At 35.6% G+C, this 15,340-nt stretch overlaps 1 protein-coding gene across 1 annotated transcript in view; it reads left to right on the top strand.

Moving 5' to 3' along the window:
- Window positions 1–15,340, top strand: part of BANK1 (B cell scaffold protein with ankyrin repeats 1) — a 238,551-nt gene that overhangs the window by 194,917 nt on the left and 28,294 nt on the right. Inside the window, exon 10 of the mRNA XM_025051818.1 lies at window positions 3,013–3,315. Within this exon, the coding sequence (XP_024907586.1) occupies window positions 3,013–3,315 (303 nt within the window). The remainder of the gene's footprint in view (window positions 1–3,012; window positions 3,316–15,340) is intronic.

A 15,340-nucleotide genomic window follows, 5' to 3' on the forward strand; every position in this document is an offset into this window, starting at 1 on the left:
CTCTCAATCTCTCTCTCTCTCTCTCTCTCTTTCTCTCTCTCTCTCTCTCTCTCAATCTGTTTTGCTTCCTTTCACAACAGATCTCTCTCTCTCTCTCTCACTCTCTCTCTCTCTCTCTCTCTCCCTTCTTCTCTCTCTCTCTGTCTCTCTCTCTCTCCCCCTACCTCCACCTCCCTCCCTCCCTCTTTCCTTTCTTTCCTTCGGGAACAAAGCCTCATTACAAAGCTTTAAATAAAGAAATAACACTTGAAAGTAATCTGTAAGTTCTTCACATAGAGTGGACCTCAAGTAATATGTGGAAAAGTAAATAACTTGGCTTTTAAAAAATACTCTTAGTCTCCTGGCAAAAGGAGACTTTTGTATTTTTGAAGGGCCTGTCTCTGTGAAGGTTCAAGTTGATCAACATGAACTCATATTAAAGTTATGCACTATCCTGAGATGGAAAGAGCTGCTTAATAAAAAATGTGGAAAGCTTATTGGTACTGCTCTGACTCATTTCCTCATTTAACAAGTAATTATCAATTACCTGCTCTGTGCCAAACTCTTAAAGAACATTGAGATAGATCAGTGAAGTAAGTGTATCAATATTGGGGTAAGGGAAGGGACATAGATTAGTAGTACACTGACAACAAAATTCTAGCATATTTTTATTATTTTAACAAAATTATGATATGTGAATAATTTCATATAATTATTAAGCAGGCAAAGTTGTCTTGTATCAGGTTAAATCTCTTAAAGGAGCTAATATCAAATCATATTTTTCCTAATGGAAATTTCCATATATGGTATATTGGTTAGGAGGTCTAAAACTACTCTACAGAATATTCACCAGATAACTAAGACCAAAAGTATAATGTTGACTAATATATCTTCTGAAAAGTACGAAATGTAAAAAGCAAAATAAAACCCATTTCTTTTCATTTAAAACTCTATTTTTACATTTTCTATGCAGTGTTACATTTAATCTCATCTTTTCATAAGGCTAGTATTAGCATTAAATAGAAAATAAAATGTCAATATTTTTCCTTAAAATTATTTAATTAAGGTCTTTGAAAGTAAGACTGGGAGCTCCCATTTATTTTTTTTCAGAGACTTTGTATGGGTTCTTTGACTTTAGCTAGTGAAACATTCAAGAATTGTTCTTTAAGAGTAGCTTCCATAGGCCTTGAAATTACTGAAAGAAAGAAGTCTCCTCATCAATGCCCTATGCATCAAATTCTCCATGATGGATTTATGGAGAAAACCGTAATATGCTATAGAACACTTTTCAATTTATGAAGAACACATGGCCTCTTTTTATCGTTGCAACAAAATTACAAGGCAACCATCACTATCATCCTTCTTTGACTCAGACTCAAGACCATAAAGCCTATAATTAAAATGTGTCAAATACTTCACTGAACAAGTTTTCTTCACTTTTAGGATTTTTCTCTTTGTTACACACTCTTGCCCTCATTATTTCAAAAACTGAAAATAGGAGTGATTTAATCTTCATTTTCTAATGTACAACCTGAATTGAGAAACCTCAAGTCCCACTCTGACATGAAAAGTATAATCTGATACACTGGAAAATAAAAAGTAAAATGTATTACTTCTAGTGCAAGCCCAACTTTAGAAAGAGTTGAGAAGGGAGGTGGGTGGAGAAACAAAAAAAGATAACAGCTCAGGAAATCGGTTCATAAAAGTAAGATAGTTGACACATTCCACTAAAAATAAAACACTGTAAAACTGTTTCCCACATACTTAATCTGGTTTCACCTGTGATGCTGTCAGTGAAACAGAAGTCATGAAGTCAAAATCTCAATACCATATTATTCATAGGGGAAAAGGTAAGCCATGGTGTTTTTAAAGTTAGTTCTAGATGTGTAGGCCTGAATACTTTTGGGGTTAAACTAAATGAAACGATCAAATCTAAGACTGTTGGAAAATGATCTTGGTCTCTCCTTACAAGCCTACGCCAAACAAATGCTGAATCCTCTTATAATAATATCCTTTTATTCCGCTCTATGACTTGTCTTAGTTTCTGCTGTTTTCCACTAAAATATCCATAAGTATACTAAAATTTTTTGGTCAGAGTCTCACTTAAGAGAAAAAATAGTTCTCCCTTAGTTTACGTGCATGAATCTCTCAAACCAGCATAGAAAAGCAATGATTTTATTTTGATCAGTAACTGAAATCCTTTTCATTTTATTGTTTTTATTAATACTTTAAGCAAAACATTTGTCAAAGGGAATTTTTTTTTTTAATTCTCCTTGGCCCAGCAGAGAGCCATTAAAATTCTTTTCAACTTATTCATTAACCAAAGTACATGACATCTTTGTCTTTTAAATAACTGCTACTAAAATATTTTAATACATTTTTTATAAAAATATGTAAAGTATGAAAACTACAAAAGATTATTTATTATTTTCATATGAGTTAATCTTCAAGCCATTGATTACTTGTGCCACCTTTTATGTGGAACCTTACTTGTAGTGTTCTTTAACTAAGAATGAGGTTCGTGTTGACTTGTCATAGAGTGAGACTTCCTATAAGAAACCAAGTAATAGTGCTTTTAACTATGCCCCCCGCCATTTTCAGAGATTTGAATTTGAGACAGATTAATGAGTGCAAACCCTATGAAAGGTAAAATGACTTCAAATTAAAAAAAAAAAAAAATCTAAGAGTTTTATATTTGAAAAACATAAATTTTCAAAGCATTTGGGATTTGAGGCTTCATTTCATAACTGTTTCCTGATAATAAATCATTCATAAACTATATAAAAAATATTTATATACTTATTTATGTTTTGAAAGAAATACATGTCTAAAACAAACTTTTTTTTCTTAAATTTAATAGTTACCAACTGTAGGAGGATATATGTTAGTAAATTACATGATTTACTTTTCTCTTTTTAGAATTTATGGTATATTACATAAATTATTTGGGGGAAGTTCAGCAAGTGACAAATGAACACCAATAATATTGCATATAATAGAAGAGTAACCACCATCTAAATATTTCATAAACAGGAAAAATGTTGGAAGGCCAAACAGAAAGAAGTCAAAATTGGTGTGATTTCAGTGCAAGACAAGAAATAGGAGGTGAACCCAAAGGAGAAGAAGAAAGGACAGAGGATGAAAAAGAGCAGGAGGACGAAGACCCGTACACTTTTGCTGAGATTGATGACGGTGAATATGACATGATACTGGCCAATATGAGTACAAAGAAAAAAATTGGAGGTCGATCTTTTATTATAAACAGACCTCCTGCTCCTGCACCTCGACCCACAAATATCCCTCCGAAAGAGGAAAACACACCTTACATAGCTCAAGGTAATGTTTTTTCTTATTGCTGTTGTTGTTTGTTTATGTGTGTCTGAGGGTGATAACTGTCCTCTTTTTTTGTGGGATCTAAAACCCCAAAGGTGAAAAATATATTTTTATGTCATAACTGGGTTTTATTGGCCTATTTTAAAATTTAGAAACACAATGGATAAAGAAAATAAAAGTAAATGATAGGGTTCTGGTTTCTCACTCTTTGTTAAGAAGGATAATTTTGACAAACCATCCAAAGAACAGGAAACTATAGCATGGAGGGAAGAAATTCTTTTTGACACCTCTTCCATAATTCTACAAGAAGGTCAACTATACATAATGTGCAACACCAGAAAAGAAGACACGTACTTTACTTCTTGCCCCTAATTTTACTTTTTTGCCCCTAATTTTATTTAAGATAACTATGAAAATCTGAACAGTTTTAAATATTAGAATCTCATATATGCAACCCCAATTCCTCCGAAATTGCACTTCCCCCCACTGATTAAGATTCACTTCATCTATCACAGAATTTCTACTTTGTTTTAGACCTCAATTCTTCTTTCTCATTCTCTCAGACCTAAAAACTAATAATAATAATAATAACAACAACAACAACAACAAATCCCTAGTGCTTCTTTATATCTATAGTCTCAGTGGGATGTACTGACTCTACTGTTATTTTTTATCACTGTTTGGTTTTCTACACTCCATGAGTATATAGTGTCTAAGAGTGACACTGATGGTCAGAACTACTTCTGTTTAATTACTTCCAAAAATAAAACTTCTACCTTAGAAACTGAGAATGTGGAATAAAACAATGTCTCCATCCTGGAGGAGTTTCCTGGCAACAGTTGTGGAAATAAATACATAGAGTACATTGTGACCTTTGTTCGAAATTTTTGAAAAAAGCATGCTTGGAATCAAGCAAAATGTTTGGGTGATAACTGAAGCTCAGAGGCAATTGATTATACATTTAAACAATCTAAAACAAGTACTGAAACAGAACATTAAAATATATATTCCACAAAACCACCCAAAAGGAACACAGTTACTCATCTATGCTTAATATGTCTAAAATAAATCATTCTATTTCTTAAGTAATATGTATTTATAGATTTGTACAAGAAAGTTGAGCAAGTATATGCAATTATTTACCAGTGTGCAATATACTTACTTAACAGTGACCTGCTGCTGATAATGTTCAAGAAACTATTAAAAATTAAAAATGATAACAAATTAATGTTTCAGTTAAAATAAAATGTATAAACTGGACCAATTATCTAGATTATTAAGGCAGGAGATAAACTGAAATTAGAAATTCTCAGATTGTCTATCATAGTGACCTCAAGGACATTACCAGCTTTTTGATGAGGTTCCTACATACCAATAAATATTTTTCTAGAGAGAGAAGATAGATGTAGCTCAATACAAAAATTTAGTTATATTCTAGAAATTTTTGAAGAGGTACATCATTTTCTGTACCCCGATCCCTGAGGATCACAAGCACAGATTTCCATGTTGTGTTGTTCTCCACTTTGCACTTTATCTTGGTTTTTTTTTGTTTTGGGGGTTTTTCTTGTACAATTCTTTTCTCTTTCTTTGGTGGTAGTGGGGGCAGTATAATTTATCTTTGTTATTGGTTTTATTTCATTTTGCTTTTATTTGTTTTTAAATTCCGTGATTTTTCTTTTTCTCCAGTTCTCATATTGTCCCCATTATCTTTGTTGTTTCTTTTTGCTGTCTGGAATGCTTGATACTTCTGTCAAATATTTGGCTATTCTTAGCTATGTTTTCAAGTTTAAGAACAATGCAACAAAAATCTGAATGGAAACTTTGTTAACTTCCTAACTGGACTGTAGGGTAAACCAGCATTTTCATTGAATTACCCCCGCAAAAAATGTTAGTTTATGTAGATCTATTCTCCTACGCTCTTTATTTTTTCTGGAATAAAATCCAATTAACTCCAATCTACATTTGTGTATCTGGTTCCTAGCGCTCTGAGATCAGAGTGTGGGAAGAAGACCGGGAAATTTCACCATTTAGAATGTTCGATTTAACTTGTCCTCCCTGTGTTCAGTCCAGTGTATAACTCCTGCTACCCATGTCTGATGGCCAGAACCACTTCTGTTCAATTTCTCCAAAGAATAAAATACCCATCATGGATGACTGCCTCATTTCATTGGAGAAGGAATTTGAGGCTATGACTGCTTAGATGGTTTGCCTCCTCATTCACATATTTATTAATTATATAAAGATTTATTGACTACCAAATAATAAAGTCTTTCTGTGTATGAATTATGTAAATTCCCTACATGAGAATTTTTATATATACACATAGATAGATGATAGATAGATGATAGATAGATAGATATAGATAGATAGATAGATAGATAGATAGATAGATAGATAGATAGATATACACAAACATACACACATACACACACATAGGAACTCTAAAGAATCTTAGAAATCTGGAGTCTCTAAGAAATTTTAAAAGCTATTTATCCTACCTACTCATTGCAAGCCAGATATCCTTCAAAATTTATAAGAAATCTTTTAAATCAAAAATGCAATCTAATTTGTTCTCATATCAATTGTTTTATATGCCGATAGGAACCAGCGTTATAATTTTTTCCCCTTAAGTATATAAAAGCAGGTATGATTATTCACCTTACATCTCAAATAAATAGCAAAAATCAAACTGTAAATGAAGTTACCAAAGTCCATTTTCATTATCCCTTTTCTCTTTCACTGGGGTATACTTGCTTGCCTCTTCCTTTATACTGTTGATTGTTGATTATTCTGTCCCCACATTGGAAAAACATTGCCTCATCAGCTAAGTCTTTCTTGATGTTCATTGCATTTCACAGGGTAAAAGTCTTTCATCACATCTCTTTTTTTATTTTCTTACTCAGGCAAATCTATTAAACAGAATCGCCACCATTTCCCAGAAAGCTATTCATTCAATTAGAAGAACATTAATTTGCCTTAGTTCTTGCCAGAGCACAGAGGTAGTAGCAGAATTCTGGCACATCCAGGGGGTGTTAACGTAACCACAAGAGAAAGATGTGGAGTAAGGATTGGAAGAAGAATTCAGGATGCAGAATCCCAACTTATTTCTAAATTATTTCTTATTATTTCTAAAACTCAACAAAGTACTGGCAAAGAGACTAAGCAAATAAACCAGAGGGATGCAGGGAAATCGTGTTGGTTTTTGTGAGATAATAGGAAAAATTTATATTGGCGAATACCCCTGATTCTTCGCACAGAGATACTGAAACCCTGTAATTTCCCGGGTGATAAGAGTGTCTTTTGTTCTAATGAAGTGACTCTGGATAGATTCCTGAGTGGATCCTGGATGAGGGCAAGTCACCAGAAGACCAAGCCATGATTAGAAGCTTGTAATTTTCAGCCATACTTTCCATTCTCTTGGAAAGGGAGAAGGGCTGAAAATGGAGTTAATGATTAACTATACTTATGTGAGGAAGCTTTCATCAAATCCCTAAAGTAAGGCATTCTAAGAGCTTGCAGGTTGGCAAACAAATCCACACTGGGATGGTGGCACAACTCAACTCCAGGGGGACAGAAGCTCCTGCTCTTGGGAATTTCCCATACCTCACCCTATGTATTTTTTCATCTATCTGTTCATCTGCATCCTTTATCATATCTTTTAATAAATATAAAAATGTAAGTGTTTCTCTGAGTTATGTGAGCTGCTCTAGAAAATCAATTGAACCTGAGGAGGGGGTTGTGGGAATCTTCAATTTGTATCCAAATCAGACAAAAGGTATGGGTGGTCTGGGAATCTATGAGTTGTGATTGGCATCTAGAGTAGAATGGAAACAGTCTTTTGGGGCTGAGTTCTTAACTTGTGGGGTCTGCTAGTCTGCTACTGTCTCCAAGTAGATAGTGTCATGATTGAATTAAATTAAGTTAAATTATAGGACACAGGACTGGTGTCATAGTATTGCTTGGTTGGGGGAAACCACCACACATTTGGTGATCAGTAGTATCTGAAGTAAAGTATTCCTAGTGTAGTAGTACAATAACAGTGAAGAAGACACACAGGAAAGAAAGACACAGGAGGAAAACTGAGTTTTTCCAATACAGCTTTGTAGAGAATATTCAGATTCAGCTGATATAACCTAAGCAAATAATTTTATACATCTGAGATTCAAATTCCTCATTGTAAGTTGGAGATTAAAATAATATCTACTTCAAAGATTGTTGTAATTTTTAAGTGAGATAAAATTAACAGCCAACAGCAAAACATGTGGTATACACTGAATAGATAATAATTGAAAGCAATTCTACTTTGTCTTTCCTCAGTTACTAAGCAGACAATGACTTTAATCAACTAAATTCAAATCATATAAAAAGTGTGTGCTTCCTGGATTCTGGTAGAGTCAGAGGTTGAGGAGGATATTAGAGATGTAGAGGAGGAGTGGTGGGGAAGATATACCCTGTCCTCTAAAGGGGCAAATTGACAGTGTATTCTATGTCATTATTATTAGGCAACTTTCATGGTAATTTCCAATCTATGCAACAATCATACATGGTTGGCATTATTTCAGCGATGAGGAAACTAATGATCAGTGAGTTTCAATGTCTTGCCCATTATGATAAAACAAGGAAAAGGAAGATGTATAATTTGGACTGAGGTCAATTTGGCTCCCATGCCTGTACACATGGAACCACAAATTACCTTTATTAATATATTTATTTCTAAATTACTTTTTAATATTTATTTCCTCTACTAACCTATAAGATCTATGAAGGAAGAGAACAACTTCATCTACTTTTGTCCATCATTGTATCTTTGGTGCCAAGCTCAGCATTGAATTCATAGTAAAAACTGTGAATATTTGATGAATATTAATTGCATGAATACAGGATAAGTAAATGATAAAACTATCTAGAACCGCATCAATGTGGCTAAAATAGGAGACTTGATTAACACTCTGGAGGATAGTCAGAAGTATATATCACTCTGCTAATTCCCAAATTACTCCTGTTTTCAAGCATCCTATGTTCAAAGTACTACTAATTTGAAGAGAGTAGCCCACACAGAATAGGACAAAGTTCTAGGATATTTGCATACAACTAAGCATTCTAACGGCTTTTACACAGTATCACATATCAGAAAGAAGCTCTGTTTCCACTTTCACCGTCATCCCCTGCCTTCAGAAATGTAACTTATTAATGCAAACTTGAACTCATGGTTCATTTTATCAAGAGATCTATTTCTAATTTTTTAATTTCATTCCTGTTATACAAAACCTAATTTTACGTTAACAACAAAAAATAACTCACTTTTCTTAAATGAAAAATTTTTTAAGTCTATCTGCTTTCAGATATTGTATTCGCTCCAACTTTTTCTCCCAATAATATTGGAAAAGATCAGGTTCATTAAGCTTCAAGAATATAGAGGAATTAACATGAATTTACAGTTCTTCTTAGTGACAGAATTCTAGATTTAAGAGAAATCAGAGAAGGAAAATAAGTACTTTGCATAGTGTAGATAGACTGACGGCAAAACCGTATCCGTAAATCATTCCAAGAGATGACTGCCTATTGGGGGAAATTTTTCAACAGCAATGGACAATTTCGCATTTTCCCCTCACACAATTAATAGAACCAAGATCCTTCTTCAGAGTCCATGTTTCTGATTTGGGGTAGAATATAATTTCCCTTTCAATTTTCAATTGCTACTGAATTGCCCTTGGCATTTTGCAGTGCAACAAAGTTGTATAGGACCTTTCTGAGAGCTACTCAACTACTAGGACCCCAAAATGTCAAGTACAACTCAGTGGTTCTCAGAAATTTTCCACTTGCAATTCACTTCTACTTGAAATGGATCACATACAATGCAATTGAAATGCAAACATAAAAAAAGACCTTGTAGACTCTCTTAGGAAAATTAATCCATATCATTGTAAATGTGACAGAGTGAAATGGTCTCTGTCCTCATTTGTGAAGAAATATGGTCAAATGGATTAAAGCAGGCCTTAGATTAAGTGCCTTGGGTCCTACTCTGGCTAGTGACCTTGTCCAAACCATTTAGCTTCAGGACTTAGTATGTATATCACAAGTGCTCTCAGGACAGAGCGCCATATTTATCATTCTGTTTATAAGCCCAGTGTCCCTGTCTGCCCCTGCGATTCTCTCTCTGCCTCTCCTTTCCTTGATAGGGTGCTAGCGCAGCTCAAAAAGGAGCAGTCTTTCAGATCTGTGATCACACTATCCATTAGAGAGGATCAAGCCTGCTTGTGTAAACCACATGTTTTGATGTGCTCTTTCTGTTTTTCTCACAATGGAACATCACAGAAACACTGAATAAAACCTAAGAAGGGTTTTGCAGACCATCTATTGGCATAATAATAATGAGGAACTTTTCCACTCTCATCTTCAAGAAATTCAATTCCTTTATATTAACTAAGGGGAAGGAAGCAGTAATCAACTGTGGTATGAATTGACATTACCAGATTGTATTACATATGAAAATAAATGCAAATATTATCAAGTCCTTAGATTTTCAACTGCAGAGTGAATTCTGATCTTTTTTCTCCTTAGCATATGATACTACTAAAGTCTCTGTTAAAAATGTCTTTAGTAAGAAGCTTAATAGTCCTAGAGTAGTCGTTCTTAACTGGTGGTGATTAGCCTCCCAGTAAATATTTGGCAATGTTTAAAGACATTTTTGATTGTCACAACTGGGACATTACTATTGGCATATAGTGAGTAGAGGCCAGGGATGCTGCTAAGTGTCCTACAATTCACAGGACAGGCCCAACCACAAAGAATTATGCAGTCCAAAACGTCAATAGTGCTGAAGGTGAAAAAACATAACGTGGGTTGTTTCCATTTTAAGACAGAGTAAACATTTGAATGCTTTAGGGAAAGGTCATTTGAAGATGAAATCATAGATGTATCAAACAGCTATCTACACAAATTGTCTTTTTTCTCACTTTAGATTTCCTGAATTCACAATAGTTTTCACCAGTACTTTTAATGTGTGCACTTTTTTTAACCCTAAATATGAACTTGTTAGATAAATATTAGGTGCTCTGTAGGGTTGGCCCTCTGAGAAGCACCTCCTCTGGGGGCCTGGCAGCATGGTAGAGTGAAATTCATAAAGATTGTGAAGTCAGATGGAACTGAATTTGAATTATGACTTAGCCACTGAAAAATTGTATAGTAACTGTGCAAGTTATATAGCCTTGCTTCATTTGTTTAATTTAAAAAAAAAAAAGAAGAATATTGCCTACTTCAGAGAGTTTTCGTGAAAACTAAAACTACATATGTATAGCAGCTGGCACAGAGTAGGATACAGAAATGGTGATCACTATGATGAAAAGTGAACTGTAGATACAGAGGTGAGACATGACTTGCCGTATCTCCCCAGGTAGTATGCCTTTGCATCTTCTTTTGTGTATCATCTTGTATGACATTTCCAAATTATTAACTGCCAGTATTGAACACTACATAGAACAAGTGGGCACAGCTCTGAAATTTTTCATCTGCATATAATTTTATCTTCAATCTATATAGATAGAAATTTTCAGTCTTCTATAGTTTGAGTCTTATTAACAGAACTAGTATTTAATGTTTATTTAAAGTGAGCATGACCACATCCTACTGTTACTACTCAGGATAGCAATACTTCCTGATATAGAAGAAAAAAATTTCTTTTAGTGATTATTAGGCATGAATGAAAAGGTGAACTCATCATATTTTCTAGAGTGCTGCAGTGACTTTCTAACAACCCAAACCACTTCTCTTTGAAACAATAGGGAAAATTACTAGGGATGTTACTAGAGTATCTATACTTATATCATTTCTTTATTGACTACAAACGGTTAAAAAGTAAAATCAAGCAATGAGCCTGAATGAAATTGCATGGGAAAAGGCAAATTCCTAGTCCAGTGCTCTGCAAAGCAATAGGTGTTCAATACATGTGGCCTTCCTAGTAACAAGAGGAAGAACCTGCCTGCCCAGGGGTGAAGTGGAGATTTTGCTAATGAAGTCAATACAATGGCCTCAAGCTCTAATTACAACGAATTCCCCAAACCATCTGCCCTCTCTCTCTGTCTCTCTGTCTGTATCTGTATGTCCCAACTTCCTGAGTAAGAAATATTTCTAGAATGGAAATATTCTGCTTTGCATCAAAAAATAAATATGCAAATAAAAACAGTTTGTATTCTACTCTAGTAAAAATTAAATTCCTTAGAAGTAGAAAAGTTAGATTTCCTGATTTGGGAAAGAATTTTTATGAGAACACTTTTTATTTTAATAATTTTTAATTTTCAATTAAGTTGGCATACAATATTATATTAGATTCAGGTGTACAAGATAGTGATTAGACATATACATAACTTACAAAGTGATCATCCTGATATATCTAGTACCCATATGACACCATACATGGTTATTACAATGTTATTGACTTTATTCTTTATGCTCTACTTTACATCACTGACTGCTTTGTACTTTTTAATCCTTTCCCCTTTTTCACCCACTCTCACCCCAACTCCTCTCCCATCCCAATCATCAAAATGTTCTCTGTATCTATGAGTTTGTTTCTGTTCTGTTTGTTTGTTCGTTTTGTTCTTTAGATTCACATGTAAGTAAAATCATACGGCATTTGTCTTTCTCTATCTGACTTACTCCACTCAGCACAATACCCTCTAAATCCATCTGTGTTGTTGCAGATGGCAAGATTTCATTATTTTTTTATGGCTGAGTATTAAATCATTGTATATATGTACCACCTCTTCTTTCATCCATTCATCCATTGATGAAGACCCAGATTGCCTCCATATCTTGGCTATTGTAAATAATGCTACAATGAACATATGAATTCACATGTCCCTTCAAAGTAGTCTTTTGGGTTTCTTCAGACAAATACCCAGAAGTGAGATTACTGGGTCCCTCTTTGTCTTTTGTTATAGCCTTTGTTTTAAAGGCTGTTTTGTTTGGTGTAAGTATTGTTACTCTACTTTTTTGTTTTGTTTAGTTTCCATTTTCATGAAATATCTTTTCTCATCCCTTTACTTTCAGTCTGCGTGTATCTTTCAACCTGAAGTACATCTCTCGTAGGCAGCATATATAATGATCTTATTATCTTTTCCATTCAGCCACCCTATCTCTTGACTGGAGCATTTATTCTATTTACACTTAAAGTAACCGCTGATAGATCAGTAGTTATTGCCATTTTTTTATTCATTTTTTTATTGCTTTTTTCTTCTTCTCAAAAAAGTACCTCTAACATTTTCTGTAATACTGTTTTGGTGTTGATGAAGTCTTTTAGCTTTTTCTTGTCTAGGAATCTCTTTATCTGTCCTTTAATTCTAAATGATAGCTTTGCTGGGTAGAGTAAACTTGGTTATAGGTCCTTGCTTTTCATCAATCCCTCTGACCTGCAAAATTTCTGTTAGGAAATCAGCTGACGGTCTTATGGGAGCTCCCTGTAGGTAACTAACTGCTTTTCCCTTGTAGCTTTTAAGATTCTCTCTTTGTCTTTAATCTTTGGCATTTTAATTATAATGTGTTTTGGTTTGGATTCATCTTGTTTGAGACTCTCGAGCTCCCTGGGCTTCTTTGTCTACTTCCTTCACCAAGTTAGGGAAGTTTTCCATCATTATTTCTTCAAATAGGTTTTCAATTTCTTGCTCTCTCCCTTCTTCTAGTGCCCCTTTGATGCAAATGTTGGTACACTTGATGTTGCCCCTTAAACTATCCTCATTTTTTTAGATTCTGTTTTTTTGCTGCTGTTCTGGTTGGGTGTTTTCTACTACCTTATCTTCTAAATCGGTGATTCAGTCCTCTATTTCATGTAATCTATTGTTGATTCCCTCTAACGTAGTCTTCATTTCAGTTATTGTATTCTTCTGTTCTGACTAGTCCTTTTTCATGTTTTCTATTTCCATTTTTATGTTTTCTATCTCTTTGTTAAAATTCTCACTGCATTCATCTACTCTTCCTCTAAGTTCATTGAGCATTCTTATAACCAGTCCTTCATTGGCCAGATGGCCACTTGGTGTCTCCCAGAGTAGATCTTATACGCTTGCGCGTGCTCTTGCGCTCTCTCTCTCTCTCTCTCTCTCTCTCTCTCTCTCTCTCTCTCTCTCTTTTCTTCTATATATTAGATAGGGCTGCTCTGTCTCCCAATCTCAGTAGAGTGGCTTTATGTAGTAAGTGTCTTGTGGAGCCCAGTGATGCAGTCTCCCTGGTCACCTGACCCAGATGCTCCAGGTGTATCTTTTGTGTGAATTGTATATGCCCTTCTATTGTAGTTGAGCCTTGATTGATGTTTGTATGTCAATGAGAAAGATTGATCCATGGGCTAATCCATAGTGAAGACTGGCTGTTGACTACAATGGAGGAGCTGTTGTGCAGGGGCTGATCCTGTGGAGCAGCATTTGCTTTAGCAGGGCTCTGGTGCCTGCCCAGTCTGCCCTTTGGATGTGTTATCCTCAGATATGGCCCTGGGTGGTGCTCCAGCTCAGTCTGAAGCCAGCCACCCAGCGTTCTGAGCCACCTGGCATGAGCCACCAAGCAATCTATAGGTGGCCACCACTAAGCTGGGCTTGGAGTTGATGCAAGAGGCCAAGCCATGAACTGAAGTCAGTTGCCACTAGTGCCTGACTTGGGGTTGCTTAGCAAGAGGGATGGGACATGCTGAGGCCAGATGCTGCTTATTTGGGATTTGTGAACTTTTGAGAGATTTTAGGAAAGTCCAGAGCATGAGCCAAGATAGGCCATTTGTATGGAAAAGCCACTGGAAGAGGCTTGGGTGAGCCCACATGAATCTCAGGGAATCATTAGGGGAGGGCACCCAGTGTTAGCCAGATTGATGTAGACTCAGATATGGCAGCACCTGAGCCTGAAAACTGGGTTGATAAAGGGCTCGACAGTGAAATAGTGGATCCTGCCAGCACTTCTGTCTGGGACAAAGCTTCCCCTTTAGCCCTCGCCCCAAACCCAGACAACTGAGCTCCTCCCCATATGTCCCTGACACCCTCCAAGCTGCTTCCCAGGACTGGAGCTCAGAGTGACTGAATAAGTCCATGAACAGTCCCTTTCAGAGGATTGCCTGGTACTTCAGCAGCCCTCCTTCTCACTCAGCCACAATCTTCACTGGTTTTCACAGTCAAAAGTCATGGAGACTTCTCTTTCTGGCATCCTGGGCTAAGGAGCCTTGTCTGGGGCTGGGACCGCTGGCTTCTCCAGGGGGACCCCCATGGCTGATAGATCCCTCCTGAATTTTAACCACCACATGTAGGTGTGGGACCAGCCTGTTCTGATCTCTGCCCCTCCTACCAGTTTGGGGGTGGCTTTTTCTCTATGTCCTTAGTTGTAGGACTTCTCTTCAGTTAGACTTCAGATGATCCTCAATGATGATTGTTCTGTAGTTTAATTGTAATTTTGATGTGATCATGAAAGAAGGCAAAGACAGCATTTACCTACTCCACCATCTTGACCAGAAACTGGAAACACTCATCAAATTTAAAGTTTCAATTACAAATTGGAAAGAAAGTTTGTTTTCTCCTTAGAAAACCAAAGCGTTCATTGGTATTGCCATTGAGTTAGAATTTCTACTCCATTTTCCTTCACACAGATATGTGCTTTCCAACTTTCCACCTTTACTAATCTCAAGAGCATGCTTTAACCACATCAGTGACCTCATATGTATTGAATGCTATTTACATATTCTCCCTCAAAAAAAAAAAAAAAAAGCCATAGCTCATGATTCTATATATCTGCTGGGTAGTAAACTATTTTTAGGTGAAAGACCTCTATATTAATGTGGCCGATGTTACTATCTGTGTGAGCATGCTACCTCTAGTGCGCCTATTTAAATGTGGTGACCTATGTTTGATAAATTTGTTCAAATTAATAACATGTAACTATTGCTAGCAGAATGAAATGATTATCTTAAGCTGACTGGAGTGTTCAATCTATCTCAGTCAATTTGCAAAGAGACTACACCTCTTTGAGCTTTGGTTTGACAAGTCACAGGGTCAGAATACTCCATTAC

Source organism: Pteropus alecto, unplaced genomic scaffold (assembly GCF_000325575.1).
Source record: "Pteropus alecto unplaced genomic scaffold, ASM32557v1 scaffold5, whole genome shotgun sequence".
NCBI classification, from domain to species: Eukaryota; Metazoa; Chordata; class Mammalia; order Chiroptera; family Pteropodidae; genus Pteropus; species Pteropus alecto.